The sequence below is a fragment of the Colius striatus genome, chromosome 2, assembly GCF_028858725.1.
Source record: "Colius striatus isolate bColStr4 chromosome 2, bColStr4.1.hap1, whole genome shotgun sequence".
NCBI lineage: Eukaryota > Metazoa > Chordata > Aves > Coliiformes > Coliidae > Colius > Colius striatus.
The window spans coordinates 47,146,900-47,169,820 of record NC_084760.1 but is presented as its reverse complement, the minus strand read 5'-3'; the positions used below and the strand labels follow the sequence as shown (position 1 = coordinate 47,169,820).

Below are 22,921 nucleotides of genomic sequence, written 5' to 3'. Positions count from 1 at the left end.
GTTTTGGTGACAAGGTACATCTAGGCATATGCAGACAGGTTTCCAGAGCCTAATTACAGAGGTGAGCTCAGCCTTCCTCTGGGCACAGCATTTAAGTGCAGACCATTCAGCTCTGTGCCTCTGTGCTGAGGCACAACCATGTAATCAGCCTATCACCTTCATGCCTCCTGGAAGCTACACTTGGCACCAAGACCTGTGTAAGGCACAGGCACCTTGCAGCTTCAGGCTGCAAAACTAATTACAGAAAACACAGTAATTAGTTAACCAATTTCCTATTAGTTTCCCCATACAAGAGGATGTTATTGCCAGTCTGAACAAATAAGACTCAGTGTGCGTCCCTCATGTCTGACAGCAAACCAGGCCGAGGCTGATGGAGGGCAGGTGACCCTCCTCAGGTGACCTCACCTCCCCACACAAACCCTTCCTGCTACCTCAGACCTTGCAATGGCACACAGGGCCTTGGGCTGCTTCTCGCCGAAGGCTGCAGGTCCCAGCAGAGCCTGGGCCACATCTGCCAGACTCACACTGGCTGCTCCTGCTCAGCAGTGCTTACCTGGCCTATAAGGGTGAGGATGTAGTCCCTTTATGTGCTGGTTACGTTTCAAGGGAAGGGATAAATAATCACATCCTTTCAATTGGAAAAGACCTTGAAGATCGAGTCCATTCACTGACCTCACCCTGCCAAGCCCACCACTAACTCATGTCCCTCAGCACCTCAGCTACTCAGCTTTGCAATAGCTCCAGGGATGGGGACTCCACCAGCTCCCTGGGCAGCCTGGGACAGGGGCTGACAACCCTCTCAGGGAAAAAACCTCTTCCTCAGCTCCAATCTAAACCTCCCCTGGGGTAACTTGAGGCTGTTTCCTCGTGTCCTGTCACTTGTAGCTTGGAAGCAGAAACTGACCACTCCTGGCCACAACCTCCTGTCAGGGAGTTGCAGAGTGCTTTTATCTCTCCTCAGGATCCTCTTGTCCAGGCTGAGCACTCCTAGGGCCCTCAGCCCCTCCCCAGCACACTTGTGCTCCAGCCCCTTCCCCAGCTCCGCTGCCCGGCTCTGGACACGCTGCGGCCCCTCAGCGTCCCTCTGGCAGTGAGGGGCCCAACACTGAACACAGCACTCGAGCTGCAGCCACCCTGAAGTCCTCTGCTCCAAACTTCTGTCACAAGCTGCTGTGTTGCTCTCAGCATCCTACTTATGTGGCTCATATGGAGCCAGAAAGTAAACCCCACCAGCTCCTTAGGAGCTGATGCCATGGCTGACCAAGACTTCAGTTCTAGCACCTTCAAGTTCAGCTTCTAGCCACCAACTTTTCCCTTTTTGCTGTCAGGTTAGTGCCTTCTCCTTGAGAAGCAAGTCACTCCTATGTCTAGTCAGTTTATCAAAATGACTTAAGTCTTTCAGGAATTCTCTCAGCTTGGATTCTTCCACAGCTTCTCTACCCTGCTGCATGTATGAACATTCTCTGAAGTGCCCGCACCTCCCCACTGCGCTCCCTGCCTCGCCAACACCACTTCCACCCCATATCTACCCATCCAAGGACCACAAGCTCTTTGTTGAAAGCTTGCACTGGGTGCACAGGATGAGTTGTTTCTCATTCTAAGAAGGAAGCAGGAGATTCCAGCCCTCACCTACAGCAAAAACAGTTTGCCAGTGATGGGTAGCTAGGCACAGACTGGCAGCAAGCACGTGGCACTGGGTACTCACCTTCTCGGGCCTCTTGCTAACAGCAGCAATTTGGCTGATTGGGAGGGCTGATGTGTTACTGGCGAAGATGCAGTGAGCAGGGATCACCTGTGGCAGGAGGAGACAGAATAAAGGCACAGGCTCCAGAGTCAACCCGAGAGCCCTGAGAGAACAGGACCGGCACCTGGTAACCCTAACATGAACAAGACAAAACCCATTTTCCCCATCAGGGCAGATCTGACTTCCCCCGAACTCTCCCCAGGTTTGCAATATTCATCCCACATTTCTCCCAGACCACTGCAACCACATTAGAGGGACTTCAGAAAGCTGCAGAGAACAGCTCCCTCACCACAACACCTATTTTCCCAAGCATGCTCTTCAACAAAAAAGAGCAGTGGAAGCAAGATACAGGTACTAAGTAAAGGCTGATAAGTTGTGGAAATACCACAGGACGTTACTGTCATATCCATGTGCTCAGGCAGACAGAAGGTGTTTTGAAGTGGCTCCCAGGAGTCAGGCAATTTCAGAACTGCCCTGTTCAGCTAAGGAGGGCTGACTCCTGGCTGAGTAGGGCATGTCCTTAGTGAACAGGAAGGCCTGCCCTTGATACTCCCCCACACACTGACAGAAGAAATTTGCACCAAACTTCCGCACAGGACAGGACACCCTCAGTCTCCACCATAGAGGGGTCACATCTAACCCAAACTGCTCCCAAATGATACTCACGGCCTCCACTTCCTTCAGTACTTTGTGTTTGATGTTGATATCCTCAAATACAGCCTCGATCACCATGTCTGCCTTCTCAAAACCCTTGTAGTCCAGCTGGCTTGACAGGTTGCTGAGAATGGAGTCCCTCTCAAACGATGTCAGACTCTTCTTCTTGACCTTGCTGTTCAGCCTAGGGAAGGACAGCTCTTTCATAGTTCCTGGGCAGGCTAGTTCAGGCTGCCAGAGGCGCCACATGACATTAGGGGCATCCCTTCCCTCCCAGGACCTAAAACACCATCTCCAATGCAGCAGGACTGGCACTGCCTCCTGGCCCCACTTTACACCTGGAAAAGGGAGAGCCACACACAGATCAAGTGATGCACCTGTCTGAAGGTCGGTCGCTGACACCACAGACAACGGACAAGGCAGAGCTGAGCACAGCTACTGCTGAGCCAGGAGGACAAAGGAAAGAAAGTATCCTTTTCACAAGCCTGACCCAATACCTGTCCTGCCACAGAGCTCAAGGCAGCCAGGATTACTCCCTTTTCCCTAGCTCCATAAGCTTCTTCTAAAGCTAAAAGCTAAAGCAATCACCTGTTAGGTCATCGACCTATCTAAGGAGCTAAAGCTGAACACACTGGGCCTATTTTATAGCAACATCCCAGCACACTTTTGTAACATCAGGTTGAAGTAAGTCCTCCTCCCATTCTCCTCTGCCCTGTTGAGGCCTCATCTGGAATCCTGTGTCCAGTTGTGGGCTCCCCAGTTCAAGAGAGACAGGGAACTGCTGGAGAGAGGCCACTGTAGGGCTACATCAAGATGCTGAGGGGACTGGAATGTCTCCGTGAGGAGGAAAGGCTGCGGGACCTGGGGCTGTTCAGCCTGGAGAAGAGAAGGCTGAGGGGGGCCCTCACAAATGCTGAGAAATCCCTAAAGGGTGGGTGTGGAGAGGATGGGGTGACACTTTTTCCTGCAGTGTGTAGGACAAGTGGTAATGGACATAGGCTGAAACACAGTAAGCCCCCCTGCCACAGGAGGAGAAAGTTGTTTGTTGTTGAGGTGAGGAAGCCCTGGCCCAGGCTGCCCAGGGAGGGTGTGGAGGCTCCTTCTCGGGAGGTTTCCAAACCCTCCTGGGCTCGTTCCTGTGCCCCCTGATGGAGGGGAACCTGCTTGAGCAGGGGCTTGGGCTGGATGAGCTCTGCAGGGCCCTGCCAACCCCCAACATTTGGGAATTCTGTGATGTGATGGTATAAGCCTCCAGAGGAACAGAGGTACCAGGAGTTCCTGGCTGCCTGAGAGCAGAGAAGCATTTTGACTAACAGTGGCCCCAGCCCATCCCAAGCAAATTCCTTTTAAGTCACGTACCCCTTGTAAACCTGCTGCTGGCCTCTGTCCAAGCCTTGCTGGGCTGTGTCCTTCAGAATGGTCTTCAGGCCTTTGTCCACTGAAACCTGTGCGATCCCAGCTCCCATAAGCCCTGCTCCCAGCACTGCCAGGGTCCTGCACAGAGAGGGACCAGGGGACACATTCAAAGCTAGGAACAGTTGCATTTCCATTGCTGCCCTTAGACTCACACACATCCTGTCCACCCGGCACTATTTTTAGTGAGGTCACTCAGGAAGAGTCACACTTGTGAGATCTCCATGTTGCAGAGGATTAGATTAGCTTTCTAGAGGCTAAAACCCCCTCTGCTCTGCTCCACTGGACTCCAGGTCAACTGCTCCAAAGAGCCCATTAGCAGAGTTCCCCAACTGTTCCTTCAGGCATTCCCTGCTTCCACTTACTTGACCTCTCGCTGTGGTGCACCAAACTTGTTCTTCTTGCACTGCACTTGCCCATGGTAAAGCCCGATCAGTGCCTTGGACTCCTTAGTCAGTGCAAGTTGGCCAAAGCTCTGGAAGAAAGGGCGGAGGGAAACAGAGAGTTTGGTGTTTTAACATCTGCTTACATCCAGCACATGTCAAAAACAGAGCGAGGGGATAGCACAGCCATTCATGTAACTGCATGGGCTTAGTAACTGTTAGACAAGGGACAAGGCATGGCTAGAGAATCACGGAATTGTTTTGGTTGGAAAAGACCTTGAAGATCGAGTCCAACCCCTCCCCTCACAGTGCCAAGCCCACCACTAACCCATGTCCCTCAGCACCTCAGCTACACGGCTTTGCAATAGCTCCAGGGATGGGGACTCCACCAGCTCCCTGGGCAGCCTGGGACAGGGGCTGACAACCCTCTCAGGGAAATACTTCTTCCTCAGCTCCAGCCTAAACCTCCCCTGGGGCAACTTGAGGACATTTCCTCTTGTCCTGTCATTCATTACTGGAGAGAAGAGACTGACCCTCATCTCACTGCAGCCTCCTGTCAGGGAGTTGCATAGAGTGATGATGTCTCCCCTCAGGCTCCTGTTCTCCAGGCTGAACCTCCCCAGGGCCTCCACCCCCTTCCCCAGCTCCGCTGCCCGGCTCTGGACACGCTGCGGCCCCTCAGTGTCCCTCTGGCAGTGAGGGGCCCAGCACTGAACACAGCACTCGAGCTGCGGCCTCACCAGGGCCCAGCACAGGGGACGGCCACTGCCCTGAGCCTGCTGCCACAAGCCAAGGTGCCCAGAGGCACTTCTGGCTAAGCACAGCCCACTTTGCCCCATGAACTCCCACCTGGGCTGTCAGAAAGGAGGAAACTGCTTGTTCAATGTCCCTTTAAAGCATCTGGAAGAGCATGTATCTCTAGTGCTCCAGTGTCAGGGGTTCTGCCAGGGAGCAAGAAGAGCCACAGTATTTCCACACTTGCCTCCTTCCTACCTACTGAATGATTCACAGCTTATTTCCACCCTCCAAGCACAGCTTTGGGAAGAGCATTCTCTGGCAGTTCACTGGCAGGACAGTGAAACCGGCCACGTCAGCCGGTCGGTGGCTACAGAGTCCTGCAACATGAATGCAGGAGGCAGTTCCACTTCCCCAGGGGCAGGACTGTATTTTGCTGACATTGGACCCTTTCTGCCCCATGTGCACAGTTGCCTCAGTTGCTTCCTGGTGAGATGATCCTGCCCTTGGGCTTTGAGAAAAATCTTTAGATGGGCCAATTCTCACTGACAGCAGTAGCCTGATGCTATTTTTTGGAGGATTACAGACAGGAAAGAAAATGCAAGGCCTGCATAATCTTCCAGCACTCGGCACGGAACAGGAAAGTAGGAAGACAAAAGACATTGTAAGGCAACAGAAAATTAAGCTGACTTGGCTCAGACAGCATAAGGAAAGCTTCCAGTGCAATGTAGCTTAGGGCAGGCTGCTTCTTCACCATTGCCCTGAGTTAGAGGCTTGTTAAAATATCAGAAACATGAAGCCTGGAAGAGAATCTGCAAGTCTCCTACCCCAGGGGAGAGAGGGAGGCATGAAAAAAGGCACAACACTGATGCTTATTATTCTTTAGAGGGTTCTGGGAAGATCTCCATCCCGCTGCTATTCTCAGGAAAAGAAAAATCAAAACCCATTCATTCTTTTCTTTAAGGAAGAGAGTATCCCAAGCCTTTTACCGAGGGCCAGCCAAAACGTGGGTGGAATGCATAACCAGGAGGGATGGGGTTTCCTCGGGAGGCCACTGCTGAGGCAGGAGGCAGACAGCTACATCTCAGACCAGGGCCTTGTCAGCAGAATAGAGTGAAAGGAGCCCCTAAGCATGTGAGGAAAGGTGGTGGGATGTGACAGACTGCTGAGCTACAGACAGCTCTGAGGGGACTGGATGGAGTTAACGGGCAGTGATGTCCAAGGTGTTCCAAAGGCAGAGATAATCAGCTGGGATGTTGTGGGTCTCCTGGGGAAGCAGGTCCTGCAGAGCCAGTAGTGCTCAGAGAACCACTCCAGTGACACTGTGCACCACCACAACTACCTCTTCAGGGTCAGAAATACTAAATTTGAGTGTGAATGTATCAAAACTGGGATCAGCAAGGCGAAACTAATCAAAGCAGGCTGTTTATTGGGGCAGAGGCAAGGGAGGGATCAAGACGGCTGAGGATGAGCAAGCAAGGGAAAACAAAGGCTTTGTGTGTGTGAGGAATAAAGGGTCACACATAGGGCAGAGAGGAACTTCTTGAGGTTTACCAAGGGCAAGTGCAGAATTCTGCACCTGGGGAGGAACAAGCCCCTGCACCAGGACAGGCTGGGGTGACCTGCTGGAGAGCAGTTCTGCAGAGATGCACCTGGGAGTGCTGCTGGGCAGCAAATAAACATGAGCAGCAACATGCCCTCGTGGGCAAGAAGGCCAGTGGCAATCCTGGGGGCCATGAAGAGATTGTGGGCAGCAAGTTGAGGAAGGTTCTGCTCCCCCTCTGCTCTGCCCTGGTGAAGCCTCATCTGGAGTCCTGTGTCCAGTTCTGGACTCCCCAGCTCCAGAATGATAGGGAACTGCTGGAGAGAGTCCAGTGCAGGGCCACCAAGATGCTGAGGGCACTGGAACATCTCTGTGAGAAGGAAAGACTGCAGGACCTGGGGCTGTTCAGCCTGGACAACAGAAGGCTGAAGGGGGCCCTCATCAGTGCTGAGAAATCCCTAATGGGTGGGTGTGGAGAGGATGGGGCCAGTGTTTGTTGTGTGGTGGCCAGTGCCAGGACAAAGGGTAACAGGCACAAGCTGGAACCCAGCAAGTGCCACTGGCACAGGAGGAGAAACTTGTTTGTTGTGAGGGTGAGCAAAACTTGGCTGGACCTACAAAGGGGAAAAACCAGGAAGCAGAACAAAAGGGGAAGTCTTTGGGCCTTAAAATAGAAAAGACTTGACTATCCTTAACAGTTGTTATTGGTGTCAAACTCCAGCGATGCAGCACAAAACTAAAGAACAGAAAGAAAAGGAAAAATGAAATAAGAGGCTCATTTCACAGAATCACAGAGCCACTGAATATAATGATGGAAGAGACCTGTGGAGATTGTGTCTTGTCCCACTCCATCACCCAAAGCAGGATCAACCAGAGCAAGCTGCTTTGGACTGTGTCTGGCTGGGTTTTGAGTATGGCCACGAAGCAATACTCCACAGCCTCTCTAGGAAACCTGCTCCAGCATTTAATCACTTTTACAGTAAAATAGGTTGGTCTGCATATTTAAGTGGAATTTCACATTTCAGCTTGTGCCTGTTCTCTCTTATTCTGCCACTGAATAACTCTGGGAAGAGCATATCTATGCCTGCTTCCTACCAGATATTTGGGCACATTGATAAGATCTCCCTGTGTCTTCTCTTCTGCCCAGTTCTCCAGTCTACCGAGGTCCCCCTGAGGGGCCAGTACTAGCCAGTTTGATGCCTAGAGTGGCTACTAAATAAGTTACTTCAGTCAAGGGATAAGGTGAGAGAAGTCCTGCTCTGGGTGAGAAACCACTACTGGAAAAAAAACCCCACCTAATTTTCAGAAGTACCTAAAATTGTCAACAGGTGAGGAAGGACCAGTACAGAAGTACTTGGACAGGACAGGACAAGCAACAAAACAGAAGTAATGGAGAGTCGACATCCTGAACAAAGATGATGGTGAAAACAGGTGACAGCAAACAGAGCACAGATTTAAAAGAAAGTTAACTCTTTGAAAAAGTTATTTGTTTGCAACAAGTTGCCTGGAAACGCTGACAACTGTACACTGACAGCACTACAGGCACAACTCCATGTTACCTGTCCCACGTGACGATCAGAAAAAAACAGACAGTGCTCAGACACACAGAGAAATCAAAGTCCTGTTTGTGAGGTGAAACCTGGAGCAGGGAACTCACTCTGGTTATGTCCCACTCAAAAAGAGTACACAGACAGGAATGAGGAAAGGCATAGGCTGTTTTCACACATGCAGAACCCTGACAAACAGTTCTGTTGTTCCAGACAGGCCTTTTTCACAGTCCCACTGTCAGAAGAAGGGACAGGGAGCAGGACACCATGGAGCAGCCCATGACAAACATTATTCTTTGCAAGTGCTTAAACAGAAACTCTCCCAACGACGGGGCTGATTGATCACTGCCCGGATCTCATCTCCTTACCTGGGATTCAGTGAGGTATCCAGCATCACGTCCCTGGTCAAGACCAGTCTTTACAACCTAGTCAAATAACAACAATGAAGATAGGCCACTTGAGTCATGTCTGACATCTACACTTTAATGAGATCACTTTAATTTTCACAAGTGATCCCTCCCCAGTATTCCAGGCATGCTGCAGACTCTCTGTCCATACTGTTTTGAATCACCTTGTCTTGTTAGCACAGAAAAGCTATGATGGCAAGGAATTTTCCATCATACTAATTCATTTTACACATACCTTGTGTTTTCAGGACTTGTTTTCAGTAGGACTGGGCTCCTGTAATGTCACTGCTCACAGAGGGGAGCATTCACAGGTTTTAGAGAAGTCTTGGCAACAACTTAAATAGTCAAAAGTAATTTTAAAATAAGGATTCAACCATGGACAGTGTCTGTAATAGAATGCCCGTGTAATCCAGGGCACTAACTTAAAGCATTGTGTAGTTAGAGCTACGTAATCAGCCATTTATATTGTCCTAGCTGCAAACTGGTTCACCCAGCTCTTTAGAAACTGTATAGGAAACCTGGAAAAACTGCAGCTGAAAGTCTCATGGACAAAGTATTCCAGCTAAGCCTTCCCTCACTTGGGATTGTTGATGTTCCCCTTGCCGGTAGCAGTACCACAGGAATCAGTGACCATATTCTGGGAAGCTCTTCTGAATTTCAGCCTGCTTGTTTAACACAGCACACAGCTAGCACTCATCAAGACTGATCTGTGAATACCAGGATATGGCTTGAACTCAGAAGAAGGAACCACCTTTCCTCTGCTGGTTGCCATATTATGCCACAGATCCACCTTCATGATAGTTTATTGGGCCTTGTGGTGGGAGTTACCTCAATGATCTTCAGCGGGGCAGGGTAGAGTCCTTTGGTTTGCTTCTGAACTTTGCTCTCCACTGTCTTGTAGACTTGCTGTCTCACAAATGGAAGAGCCATAGCCAAGTCTGTTATCTCTGCAAGATGGGACAAAAGATGTCTCAGCACAGCTCTACATAACAATCAAGCCTTTAAACATTTAACCTGAAAGTTAGAGAGTTAGATGTGAATGCTGCGTACCTGCAATACACACAACTGAAACATACAACAGAAACCCAGGCACAGGAAGCATGACTCTGCTCTGAAGGGTTTCTGTGGCTCATTCCACAGACAAGTTTCATTCAGGGCTAAAGCATCTCCCTAACATAAGACAGGCTGGGCTCTGGGGAGTGGGACTCACAGAGACGTTAATTTCTGGGCCCTGCTAACGGCCTAAGAATGCTGCTAAAGAATCATAAATTCATTTTGGTTGGAAAAGACCTTTAAGATCTTTGAGTCTACCCACTAACCTCACAGTGCCAGGCCCACCACTAACCCATGTCCCTCAGCACCTCAGCTACACGGCTTTGCAATAGCTCCAGGGATGGGGATTCCAGCACCTCCCTGGGCAGCCTGGGACAGGGGCTGACAGCCCTCTCAGGGAAGAAAAAGTTCTTCCTCAGCTCCGATCTAAACCTCCCCTGGGGCAACTTGAGGCTGTTTCCTCTTGTCCTGTCATTCGCTATTAGGGAGAAGAGACCAATCCTTACCTCACTAATAATCTCCTGTCAGGGAGTTACAGACAGTGCTCATGTTTCCCCTCAGGTTCCTCTTGTCCAGGCTGAACACCTCCAGGGCTCTCAGCCCCTCCCCATCAGACTTATGCTCCAGCCCCTTCCCCAGCTCCAGTGCCTGTGTCTGGACATGCTCCAGCACCTCAATGTCTTTCTTGTAGCAAGGTGCACGAGGATCAATACAGAGCAGACCTATATGCCTCTTCCCACTTGGCTACACAAGCTCAGTACAGAACCGACTACTAAATCTTTGCAGATGGCTAGTGCTCTGGAGGTATTTGCTGCTCTCTCCCTGAGGCTGGCTCTCCTCTAGAACGCTTCAGAAGCCACTATGCCCAGCTCTGGCAATGTCACTTCAAGACCAGATCTCTACCAACCCACCTAGCTCAAGAGATGACAACACAAAATAACTTTGCTTTTAAAATGGAATTACTTAATAAAGGAGAACAAACATCCCTGAGAAGAAAAGCTGGATTATAACCACTAGAGTCCCATGAGATTTGGCCATGATGCCCAGACTTACTCTGCATTAGCCCTTTGGATCTTTTGGCAGACACAGTCTTGTTGGCCAGTCCTCTGGCAAAGTCTACTGCTACCTCTTCTAAATACTCAACTGTTCGTGCTTCTGGAGTCTTCACACCTGGGCCTGGGAACAAAAGAGAAGCTTTGAGGAAGGGCAGCAGTAGTTATCACCAGTGCATCACAATGCAGAGAAGTAAGGATGAGACAGAACATGATGTTTCTTGAATTGCTACCACTCTGTTTGCCACCCCCTGCCCCTTATTTTTCTTGATTATGAAAATTATGATCTTTTTGATTATGTACTATGATGGAAAGGCTCAAGAGGCAACTGTATGAAGGCCTCAAGGCACTTAATAGCCACATTTTTGTTAGAAAGGGACATGAGAGGACATCCAGATTCACCTGCTGCTCAAAGCTAGGCCAAGTTCAAAGTTAAATGCAACTGTGTTTACCAAATCAGGTTGCTCAGGGCCATGTCGTGTCAGCCTTTGAACACCTCCAAGGACAGAGGTCATACCACCTCTCTGGACTCGTTTCAGTGTCTGACCATCTCATTGCAAACTGTGTAATTGCAGTTACCCCTGGATCTTAACAGAATTTAAGTGTTCTGTCTCCCGTCCCTCTTGTTGCACCTCTCCTTTCTCATGTGGGATGCTAAGTCTGCACAACTATGCTGTACTGACATTACTACTATTAAACATACAGACACCAGTTAGAAGCACTGTGTCCCTGAAAACTACCTGTACTGGAGCTGAGGGCCCACGGAACTTCCATAGCTGACATGAGGTGCAGAAAAGCTCTCACTTTCTTTAGCTAGTGCAACACACAGTAACACATGATCTAACTTAAAGCTGTCTCACAATCCATCACAGAATCCCAGAATGGTTTGGGTGGGAAGGGGCCTTAAAGATCAGCTGCCCTGGGCAGAGACACCTTCCACCAGACCAGGCTGCTCCAAGCCCCATCCAACCTGCCCTTGAACACTGACAGGGATGGAGCAGCCACAGCCTCTCTGGACAACCCGTGTCAGGGCCTCACCACCCTCACAGCTTGGAAAAACTTCTTCCCAAGAGCTCATCTCAGTCTCCCCTCTGTCACTTTGGAGCCATCCCCCCTTGTCTTGTCTCTCCAGGCCCCGGCACAAAGTCCCTCTCAGCCTTTCTTGTCAGCCCTTTAGGGACACGAGGCTGCTGGAAGGTCACCCCGGAGCCTTCTCTTCTGCAGGCTGAACACCCCCAACTCTCTCAGTCTGTCTCCACAGCAGAGGGGCTCCAGCCCTCGCATCATCTCTGTGGCCTCCTCTGGACTCGCCCCATCAGCTCCGTGTCCTTGTGCTGTTGGTGCCCAGAGCTGGAGGCAGCACTGCAGGGAGTCTCCCCAGAGCAGAGCAGGGGGGCAGAATCCCCTCCCTCGCCCTGCTGCCCACACTGCTGGGGATGCAGCCCAGGGCAGGGTTGGCTTTCTAGGTTGCCAGAGCACGTTGCTGGGTCATGCTGAGCTTCTCATTCACAAACACTCCCAAGTCCTTTTTGTCAGGGCTGCTCTCCATTCGCTCATCCCCAGCCTGTATATGACCTCAGGGCTGCACAGATCCATGTGCAGGACCTTGCCCTTGGCCTTGCTGAGCTCCATGACAGAGGCCCACCTCTCCAGCCTGTCCAGGTCCCTCTGGATGCCATCCCTTCCCTCAGTGTGTCAGCCACATCACAGAGATCAAAGCTGTTGGCAAATTTGTTGGGGGTGCTCTCAATCCCACTGTCCAATGCAGTAAGCCACAACAAAATGAATGTTAGCAATCCCTAAGGGTGGGTTGCACAATTTCCAAGCACAGGACTTGTACCATCAGTAGGGGAGGATGGAGTACTGCACTGAAATGACAGTTGTGTAAAGTTGCTGGAGGCAAATGCAGTGAATCACTAATGAAAGAGTGATGCCCAGTAACTCTGCACACAACCACCAGCTAAATCTCCAGCCTTGGGCTGCCTCTGAACTAGCAGAACAAACCTGATGAGGTTAAAGCTCTGTTTCCTTATAGCTGGATAATCTCATTAACCTTCACTATAAGCTGCTCCAACCACACCCAGATGCTGCACAGAGCATTCAGAGCTAAAAAAACACCACAGCAGACTACTTCTCTCTCACACAGGAGAAAGTTAAAGAACAAAAACAAACCAGAAATCCCTTCCTCTTTCACCTCCTGCTGCTCTTTCCCTCCACCAAAAGCTTTAAGATTTCACCTCTCTTCTCATAAAGACCAGAGAGCATCTACCCAGCAGACCTGACACTGCTGCCCACTGGAGAGTCTTTCAGCAAGAGGCAAAAAAAGTAGCACATAGATTTTGACCAGATCATGAAAGCTCACTGTTAGGAATTCTCACTCATGCCCTGACAGTGCCAGGGCCAGTCCAGAGGAAAACGGTCCAAACAAAACAATATATTTCATTTTACAGGCAGCTCAGAAAACTTAACATAGAGCTGCTGCATAATCTACATTTCATCAATGCCCACTGGATTTTAGCAAATTTATTGGATATTTGAAAGCATCTGCGATGTCAAGAGCTCAAACCTGACCAGTTCCCAAATTCCCCTCCCATTACTTCAAGGCAAGGGGTCTGAGACCTCCTGATGTGCTACAAGATATCAATACCTGATTTCCTCCTTTCCTTTAGCTTGGGTGCTCAATGCCAACACACATTGGACTTTGAGATCACAGCTGACTAAGAGCCCTTCATTTGTAAATCTGAGCTATAGAAACTACTCAGGCAAAGTGGTCAACCCCAAATCTGGGGAGTTTCTGTTACCTCTCAACATTTTGTAGTGTCCTAACCCAGGAGCTCCAAGGTGTCCACTTGCATGTGCTTTGCTATTTAAAAAGCACACACTAGAGTTAGATCTGGGTGCAGCAGCAAATACATCAAGAGAATATTGTAGAGCTCCTTAGATCTGGGCACAGCAGTAAATAAACACATCAAGGGAACGCTGCAGAACTCCCTACTGAAGCAGAACTGATTGCACCCCACAAAATTGCTCCATGATTAGTGCTGTCTCTTTCCTTCAAAGCTTTCCATAATCAGTTAAAGCGTCACCCCAGTTAGAGCTGCTTTCCCCATGACATTGGGAATGAAAATGAGAATACTCAGCAGAAGGCCTCCTGGCACTGGCTGCTATCTGACTGAACAAGGAATGCCTCTTATGTTTGCATATCATCTGGTTTGTGTGTTCCTCCTACGTGCTTATCTGGTGTGGTCTGGGATTCCAAACATCTCTTCAGAAAGCTAAGGTTTCCTTTAAGCAAACTGGAGTAACCACCGGTTATTAAAAAACACATTTGCTGGGCCTTAAAAGGCAATTCATACTTAAGCAATTAAAGGTTATTCAGCTGATTTCAACTCAAGCCTGGCTACCACTGATCTGGTTTATAAACAAGAATACAGCTAAGGATATCTCATCCAGCTGAACACTGTCATGTGAGACAGAACAGACGTAAGCCCTTCCCTTGCACTTCCCAGGATAAAAGGCAGCAGCACCTTTTATTTATTGTCTTTAACTTCAGGAGCTAAGGGTCACCTGGACACTCTGGCCACTCTCTGCCTGGCAAAAGCAAGCTCAGCATGGGGCAACTGCATGGCAGTACCAGCTGGCACAGTACTTTCCATTTTGACTCCTGGCTTGAGCTGCTCAGACCTTTCAGAGGAGGCTGTGGAGAGTTTACCCCTCCATTTAGTCACCTTCCAAGAAAGCTTCCCTAGAGAAAGAACAGCAGAAGCAAGGAATTATTCACTAGCCCACTCAACACTTGGAATTCTGCAGTTTTCAAGGAATTTCTCCATCCAACTGAAAGTCAGTTGGCAATTCAGAGCAGCTAAGCCACAGGGGTTGGCTTCTTCTCAAAATCTCATCTCAGAGATTAACATCTGCAGGCTGCATAAATGCAGACACTGGTCATCCATTCTCCTTTCACTACAGGTTGCAATCTGTCCCTCTGACAGGATACATGAGGAATGCAGGTTCTCACATTTAGCTTATGCAAGAGAGCCAGCAGGCTTGCCCTCTGTGCTGCCCTTTCCCTGCTCACTTAGCTTTAGCAGGAGCCTGATATTTCAAGGTCCCCATGCACATGCCTCTGAGGTGGGAACAGAGACTGCATTGCTGAGCATGGTAAGGACTTTGTGGTCCATATGCTTTGCCCTCACTAGACTGGTTGCTGGCTGCATCAATGGCTTCTCCACCCACTTCAGTGAGGTGGAGAGCTTAACTAGTGGGCAGCAGATCAAGTAAGCGAGAGGCATCACGCCTGACCTAGTGGGTCCACCAGCTGGTCCACCAGCCCCATCTTCTTTGCTCTGTCAGCACGAATGTTCCTTCCAGTCAGCATCATGTCAAAGGCAGCAGGGAGTCCCACCTGGAACGGCAGAGAGGGGATTTCAAAATGGGAGGGTGCCATGCAGCAGAAAAGGCTACCAAGTGAAGTTCCCCCTCTTACTTACCATCTTTGGCAGCCTCTGAGTACCCCCTGCCCCTGGCAGGAGACCCAATAACACTTCAGGTGTTCCCAAGATTGTTTTCTTGTCCTTTGTTGCTATTCTGTAGTGACAGGCGATGGCAACCTTAGAAAAGGAAGAGAAAACTAATGGTTTCCCAGTGAAAGACCACAGAAGAGCTGGGCATCTGTCAAAGATAGGCACCACCTCAGCTTTCCTCCCAACCTTCTCCCAGTTCCCTAGATCAAAACTCCTCTGTCCTCACTGATGGCTTCTTCCAGCAAGAGAAGCGCAGGCAGGCAGACTACAGCAAGCGGCCATGACATGAACATGAAGTTACCAAGTTGAGTTGAGCTATTTTTACATCTCATTAGACCATCGAGGGCTAAATTCATTCACTGCACTGATAGCATGGTCCTGTTGACAGATCAGCCATGACACTTGGTTTATCATAAGTTCAGATCTGTCACCACAGTCCTTGTAAAAAGCCATGACTGCTTGAGACATCAGTGTGCAACCAAAGAGACTCCACTCCCACCAGGCTATTCTGTTTCAGAACAATTTTGCTGCTGGAATTGACACAGAGCTTTTCAGTTTGCAAAACCTTAATTGGAGATTATAAAGCAAACAATGCAGGCAGGAGAAGCGGGGTTGCAATGGAGCACAGTGTGCAGGACAAGGTAGAGCCCGGACAGGTTCCCCATGCTCATTTGTCTTTAAAAGTTGCTGGGATATGAGTCCCAGTTCATCTGAAAAGCAGCAATTTCCAGCCTGGGCTGTGCATGCAGCATTTATCCTGCTGGAAACAGCTGTTTTTCCCTGGGATGCTCTCATATGGCCCACGCAGACTCATATTTGATTAGCTTTCTTTCAACAGGAGCAGAAAAATTACCATGGCAGAGCCCTGCAGCACAACCAAGCCATTAACTTGCCACAAACTCATTTGAATGGATGTAATGAACCCTCATCAGGTTTCGAACCCTTCTCTGAGTAAGTAGTCCTGCAGGCATCATTTGGATAGTTTAGAGAGACAGTGCTATCAACTCCCCCTCCTGCTTGTCAGAACCAGAACTGTTCAATACCTCCAGTCCTCCTCCCAAGCAGGAGCCACTGATGGCAGCAACTATGGGCTTTGGAGATTGCTCAATTTTTTCTAGCATCTTCTGTCCATCCTGAGAGAGCTGAGTCACTTCCTGAGAAGTCTTGCAGGCTTCAATCATGCTGCAGTGAGGCAGAAAGGCTGATCAGAATTGGAAAAGTACTGAGAGAAGAGAGGTAAAATGAGAGTGCGTCAAGGAGCTTGTTCCTCTTTTCCCACAAAGCTCCAGTGACTGACAGACAAGCAAGAGCTATTTAGTCCCCTGGTCTAAGATTAAGGGACGACACAGGCAGACTACTAAATTCAGTGGGTTAAGTCACTGCATGGTGACATGGAGCTGCAGGCAGTGAATGAGTTTCCTTGTGTCAGAGCTTTGAAAGGCTTTTGGGGGAGAGGAGGAAGGGTCATTGGAAGCCTCGAGGCGCTTGCCAGGAAGGGTGGAGAGGAGAGCCCAGGAACATTTTTTAGAGGAGCAGATGGCCACCGCTCCGATGTCACGCTCCGCCAATTAGAGGCTCCTGGTGCCAATTACTCTCAGGCAGCCAGCAGTGTTTGGCAGGCAGTGGCAATTCAGGAGGCTCTCACACACCTCTTAAACATATCCTGGCCCTTTGCTCTGCCTACCAGCTCTAGCTACTGCCTCCTTCCCATCACAACATCTATCAAGCCTCTGCCCCTGAAGAAGGCCAGTCAAAATGGCAATAAGGTTTTGAAAGGTCTGTTTCCTTGGAGCCTTCTGGCTTTTAATGTCTTTTAGCCTCTGTTCTGTCCTGCTCAACGTCAGGACTAGGAGCTGGTGTCACTGCATGTCTCACCGAGAGCCCCCACACTGGTCATCCCACCCTCTAGCAAAAATTATCCAGGCTGAAATGCCTGGGAGGCTGCTCTGATACTACCAAATCCTGTCGAATGAAGGGGCCACGCTGGCAGGCTGCCAGGAGCTCCAATCCGGCTTAAACCCAGTCCTGCATGTAAATGATCTGCTCTTGTTGTGTCCCAGACCAAAGGACAATACTCAGCCTGGAGCCAGGATGAGTTTCCTTGGCTGCAGCCCAGCACGCAGGAAGGAGCAACCAAGTGTTAGAGCCAAATGGGGATTAAGGACTTGCCATGTTCCTCTTTATCAAGGTCCTAGCTTCATTTGAGCAAGTCAGCCTTTTTTTTCAGCCCTGAATGCTGGACTTCAGAGAAAGCTCCATCAGCATGACTTCTAACATCCCATACTTACTCGATATCTGCTCCAGCAATGAAAGAGCCTGGCTTTGAAGAGATGAGGACAGCACTTCTGACAGCTTCATTGGCCCAGATCTCATTCATTACATCAGTAAACTCTGAGCTCAATTGTCTGGATAGAGTGTTCACCTGAAAGCAGCAAATAAACATTTTCAATAAGGAGCCCAGGAGACAGCCAAGTTTAACCTCTGAGGGACTCACTCATCCTATCATCACAAAACTTGCCCAGAAGCCAGACTCATAACAAAAAGCCAAAGCAAATTCTAGGTTGGAATGGATTTTCCAAGCCATCAGCTCTACAGCCTTTCAAGATTTGCCTTCTGGAAAAAAGAAAAACCTCAAATGATTAGACCATCCAGGAATTTGCCCAACAGCCAGACCAGTGGTTGGTACAATTATAACGCCTCTGGGGGGCTCAAATTGAGTCCAGATTTGCTATAAAAGTTAGTTCAGCCTGTGTAAGAGAATATAGTGAGGAAAAGACCTCCAAGGTGAAACTCCGCAGCAGATCATCAAGTAATCTGTTAGTAAGAAGTTCCTCCTTAACCTCACCAACAGTGGGTTTGTGACCTCAAACAGGTTTTATGAGATTCTAAGCTTTTTTTCTATATAACAGACACTCTCCTTAAGAGTCTTGAATCCAAAAACTTAGTAGTGGTAAGATAGTAAGAACCTTACTGTCTTACTAAGTAAGTATATTGCTTAGCAGTAAGCAGTGTCTTGTGTCAGCAAGACAGACAAGTTAGCTTAGTACACACAAAATATTCCCATGAGGCATTTTCAGATGTCTCATTAAACTCCTCAAAGTTCATTTCCTTATTTCTACTTTGCTCCCCAACTCTGAAAGGCTGCAGGTTAGGAAAGCTCTTAAATGATAATTTTCAACATCTTCACTGTACAGCTGCTCTTCCTGCCACTTCCCCTGCTGTGCCTTTTAACTCTGGCCAGCTCAAACAGTACCTTTGAATTTGGCGTGTTGAAGCGTACGACAGCGACGTCTCCTTTGATGTCATAGGTAACGTGGGTTCTAGCTGGAAATAAACAGAAACCCCTTATATCAGCTCATGCTCAGAGGGATTTAAGAAAGAAAATGAACTTGGGTAGAAAAGCTTTGCACTTACTTCGAAGAGCAGTGGAGGTGGAGATGTTACGGCGAGCATATCCTAAGGAAGAGATGTTGCAGATGTTAAAGGAATTCTCTCCTTTATTAACAGATCCTCCTACCTCCCCTCATCATCTGAGTACAGCCTTTGGGAAAACCCTGAGCACGAGCCAGTTCCTTCTCTTAGGGCTTGACCTGACCCACCACTAGAGCTCAGCAGATTCCACATCATTGAAGTGACCTTCACAGCACAGATTCCACATTGAAGCTTCCAACGGTGGCAATGCCAACGTGAGGGCAAAAAAAAAACCCAACAAAGCCTTCCCTCCCCTGAGAGCTGAAGCAGAGGGCACACAAAGGTGCTTTGCCTTTAGTATCCACAGTCTGATGCTTTTTCCCATGCTAAACCAGAGAGCTGGCTGCACTTTGCAGAGCTTCAAGCCTGTAAGTTGACTCCTCTGCAAACCAAACGGAACCACACTGGGACACTTCTGCAAAACCACACTCTGGTGCCAGTGAACAGTGACATCCCAGGTAAAACTTCACAGATCACTGTACGTGTGGTGTGCCACAGAAAAGAACACACAAAAGCATGTTATTTGTTCAAATACCCCACCTGGATGAGTCCCTCTGTGACCTGCTCTAGGTGGTCCTGCTCTGGCAGGGTGTTGGACTAGATGATCTTTCAAGGTCCCTTCCAAGCCTTGACACTCTGAAAATATTTACTTTTGCTTCCATCTATCAACAAAATACTGGACTCATCTCCACTAATTGCATATTAAAGTGCCCAAACTTGTTCCAGAGCACTCCTAAAATTCAGATCATGGTAGGAACAAGTTCTGCCCACAAGTGAAATGCCAGTTTTCTGAATCATAAACCTCAAATCTCCTTTTTGTGCTGAGAAATTGCGTTTGGCTTACTGATCTCTCAGCACACAAATGAATCTCAGTTCCATTTGAGTGACCTTGACCAAGGGATCCTCTAACACAGATCTAGGCTGAATCCCTGCCAAAGCTGCTTTTTAGCCTGAAGTCCAGTTACGGCAACCGGGTTTCAACTGGAAGACAGATGTTTAGCTATGGGGGTTTACTGCTCAATGCTGGTGAAACAGTCAGGAATTAAACATTCCTATTCCCACTAGCAAGAGGCAAAAAATCCAGTACAGGGTGGGGGAAATCTAAAAGCTTAAAGGCTCAGCCTGTACCTCACCACCAGGCACTTCCCCCTCCTCATAGCCTCATGCCAGGGCTCAGGGCTGGAGCTCCCCTGCACTTTGGCCACTCTTTCCACCTTGTCTGCAGCACTGGCAGTAAGGATTGACCTTTGTGCTCCATTCCCTGAGTTCAGGCTACACGGTGAGGATGGAAATTCAGCGTCAGGCTATCCTAGACAACATGTTTACACGTGTGTGTGTGTGTAATGTGCCTACAATACCATTTTATTAACACAAAGTGAACTGCTTTCCACTCCAAATCTACTTTAAACTATTTTTGGAGCAGGACAGTACCCAGATTGTGAGTGCTGGAGCCAACACTAACTGCCTTTTTTTGTACCCTAAACTTAGGTGCTCCTGAAAAAAAGCACCAACAGTAATTTCCCACAAAACTAAGTGTGGTCTGACAACATTTTCTCTGTTGATAGATGCTTCTGAGCAGGATATGATGCCTTTTTTACAGCAGTATTTTAACTCAATTAAAGCAACACAACCCCCACACTTTAAAAAGAAGGCAAAGGCTGAACTACTGCACTGGATTCACTTCAATCCTGTATTGCTGTGTGTGGGAAGAATGAGATCAAACAAATCTCAGCTGCAAGGCAAGTGATACTATTTTCCTTCCACATCCTCAGTGTGGGAAAAGAAGCAGCACATCACTCTCCAGTACTTCCCAAAAGCAAACCACTGACTGTGCAGTAAAAACTACACAGTAAGAACTACGTGGTGTGCAAAACACCTAATCTCAATTAAAAATAAAGAGGGAATGGATTAATTAAGTCGTTCTCCCCCCCCCGCTACAGTCTAACATGCTTTCTTTTTTCACATCAGTTTCCCAGCCGACTGCTTCCACAAACACCTTGAATTCCACTTTGCCTTTCAGTTCTGGCATAACAAAAGATACAAAGTAGGAAAAAAAGAGATACATCAAAGGTCTGACTGACCAAGCCTCACTACATTTTAGTAGAAACTATTTTGGAAACTGTCCCTCCATATCTCTAGCCTAACAACATTTTATTTTAGAACCCAGAATACTTGAGGCAAACATATCTAAAGCTAAAAGCACGTGTACTCAGTCACAACCATAGCACGTCTGCGTTGGGCATCAATTCATTCAGCAGTGTAATGGGAACTTGCCAAGATCAGAGCCAGAAAAATCCTCCTTCAAAAACGCTGGAGGAAGCAGCAGCAGCAGGATATGTACTCCCCATCATTTCACTCACATTCACTCTGGAATTAAAAGCCTTGAAAATCAATTCCATTTTCACTACTGCACTCACTCCAATTAAAAGAATGTCTGGAGACGGTGACACCAACACTTCAGGCAGCTGCTCTCAGAGCTTTGCTAAGAACCTGGATGCAGCAGAGAATGGGATGGAAACATTCCTTTCAGGTAGTCCAGATGGGACTTGTTTCTTCCCACATTCTCTTTTCCCTGTAATTTCCTCAGCTGCTTCCCTGACCAGCACTTCCCCTCCCCGCCCTCCCACTCACCCGGACGCAGCGTGCCACTTGAAGTGGGAACAGCATCCATGGATGGTTCTGCAGAAAAGCCTTCTTATGGTCCTGGAGCAAACCAAGCAGGAGCAGGGCAAGGCAGCTGAAGCTCAGGAAGCTTTCAGCCTGTACCCATGAGCTGACAGTGCAGAGTGAGCTGTGAGATGGGAAACTTTTGACAAACAGAGCTTCCCTGTCCCCTCAGGAACCTGCTCATACACAGCATGTGGCTCGGCAGGTACAGCCAGCTCTGGAGCTCACATTGCCTGCTGCCTCTTGCATGCATTTTGGCCTGCCCTAGGGAGTTAAGCATCTGGTTTAATGAACACCTCGTTAAAGCAGAACAGCACCATTAATTAGTGAATGACAGCATCCTAAATGGCAGCTCCAGGACTCATTGTGATGAAGGGTTTTGCCAGTTCTGACAAGGAGATCAACCAGTGACCGCCTGAGCACTCACTGGGGTTACCATAGTGCGGCTGCTTATCATTACCCTGCTCCTGGAGCAACCAGCTCACGTACAAACTCGCTCCGACACTGCATGTAAAGCAGGTATTAAGCTTAAGTGAAATGCTGCTTAAATGAAATTTCAAGTCAGACCCTGAGGCTTTTTGAAAGCAGAAATAAGAACCAGTTTTAAATGCTCATGAGCCTTGCCCTTTGGCCTTCCTAGGGGCACCTGGTGACTCCTTGCTTTGGTGGCTCTGCCAGGGACACACCATAACCCAGCACTGCACGAGGCAGGAGAGTGCCAAGGTTCTGCCTGGCTGGCAGAAATCAGGGGAGAAACAGTCAATGGCTGAGACCCCAGTAATACCAAAATAAAGATAGTTCAGGGGCATTTTGAGATGCCAACACACCTGGGGACATTGTCCCCACCAGGGTGGGGACACTCCCTTCCCACTGAAACAACTGCATGTCTAGAGGATAACCCAAGGATCCAGACGTCCAAGGACATGGGGACATTGCCCCCAGGCATGCCCACAGGGACACTGTGGGGGACACGCATGTAAGAACACCAGGACACGCTCTCCCTGTGGATCAGCTCCAATGCCTAGGGGAAACCTGCAAGGAGGGCTTGCCCCCTGCAATGCAGGGTCACAGGGACAGCCTCTTCTACCCGGAGCCATACTTGGATTCCCAAAATGTGCCCTTGTGCAGGGATATATTGCTCGAGCACTCAAAGGCTAGTCTGCTTCGGGGACTCACCCACACACACTCCATGGCCCCCCAGGCCCCCTCTTAGGGACGTGTCAGGGACCGTCCTGCATGATTCACAGGAAAAACACCCTTGCGTGGGACACACACACAGGCAGGGACATCCCGGTGGTGGCGGCAGCCCCTGCCCCACAGCTCCCTCGGCGACATACACACCCCGGGACCGGCGCCCGCCCCGTGCCCCGGTACCAGCCCGCTCCCCGCTGACAGCCTGAGCCGTCCCTCACCCCCCTCACTGCCGCCCTCACGCGTGGGCACCTCGCGCCGCACCCCGACAGGCCGCGCCCATCGCCCCTGCACCCCCCTCCCCGTTCATTCCCCATTCATCCCCCCGGGGCAGGAGGCGGCGGCTGCTGCCGCGGACGCTCCGTCTCACCCGCGGGCGGCGGGCGGTGGCCCGGGCTGTACTTGGCGGCGGCCGTGAAGCGGCTGAGGCTGCCGATAGCGCGCACTGCGGCCGCCATCTTTACTGCGCGCGAGGTCGAATGAGGGAGAAGCCTCCGGGGGGACTTGGACGCTCCATCCCCGCCCGCTCCGCGGCTGCCCG

At 49.4% G+C, this 22,921-nt stretch overlaps 1 protein-coding gene across 1 annotated transcript in view; it reads right to left on the bottom strand.

Annotated features, from left to right (window-relative positions):
• HADHA (hydroxyacyl-CoA dehydrogenase trifunctional multienzyme complex subunit alpha) overlaps positions 1 to 22,847 on the bottom strand; it is a 30,298-nt gene extending 7,451 nt beyond the window's left edge. The window contains exons 1-14 of the mRNA XM_061990777.1: positions 22,751 to 22,847; positions 18,466 to 18,507; positions 18,305 to 18,375; positions 17,340 to 17,473; positions 16,095 to 16,233; positions 15,019 to 15,138; positions 14,831 to 14,933; positions 10,533 to 10,655; positions 9,255 to 9,373; positions 8,388 to 8,444; positions 4,177 to 4,286; positions 3,758 to 3,892; positions 2,411 to 2,582; positions 1,706 to 1,792 (exon numbers count right to left, since the gene is read on the bottom strand). Of these exons, the coding sequence (XP_061846761.1) occupies positions 1,706 to 1,792; positions 2,411 to 2,582; positions 3,758 to 3,892; positions 4,177 to 4,286; positions 8,388 to 8,444; positions 9,255 to 9,373; positions 10,533 to 10,655; positions 14,831 to 14,933; positions 15,019 to 15,138; positions 16,095 to 16,233; positions 17,340 to 17,473; positions 18,305 to 18,375; positions 18,466 to 18,507; positions 22,751 to 22,838 (1,500 nt within the window). The 5' untranslated portion in view covers positions 22,839 to 22,847. The remainder of the gene's footprint in view (positions 1 to 1,705; positions 1,793 to 2,410; positions 2,583 to 3,757; positions 3,893 to 4,176; positions 4,287 to 8,387; positions 8,445 to 9,254; positions 9,374 to 10,532; positions 10,656 to 14,830; positions 14,934 to 15,018; positions 15,139 to 16,094; positions 16,234 to 17,339; positions 17,474 to 18,304; positions 18,376 to 18,465; positions 18,508 to 22,750) is intronic.
• Between the last annotated feature and the right edge of the window lie 74 nt (positions 22,848 to 22,921).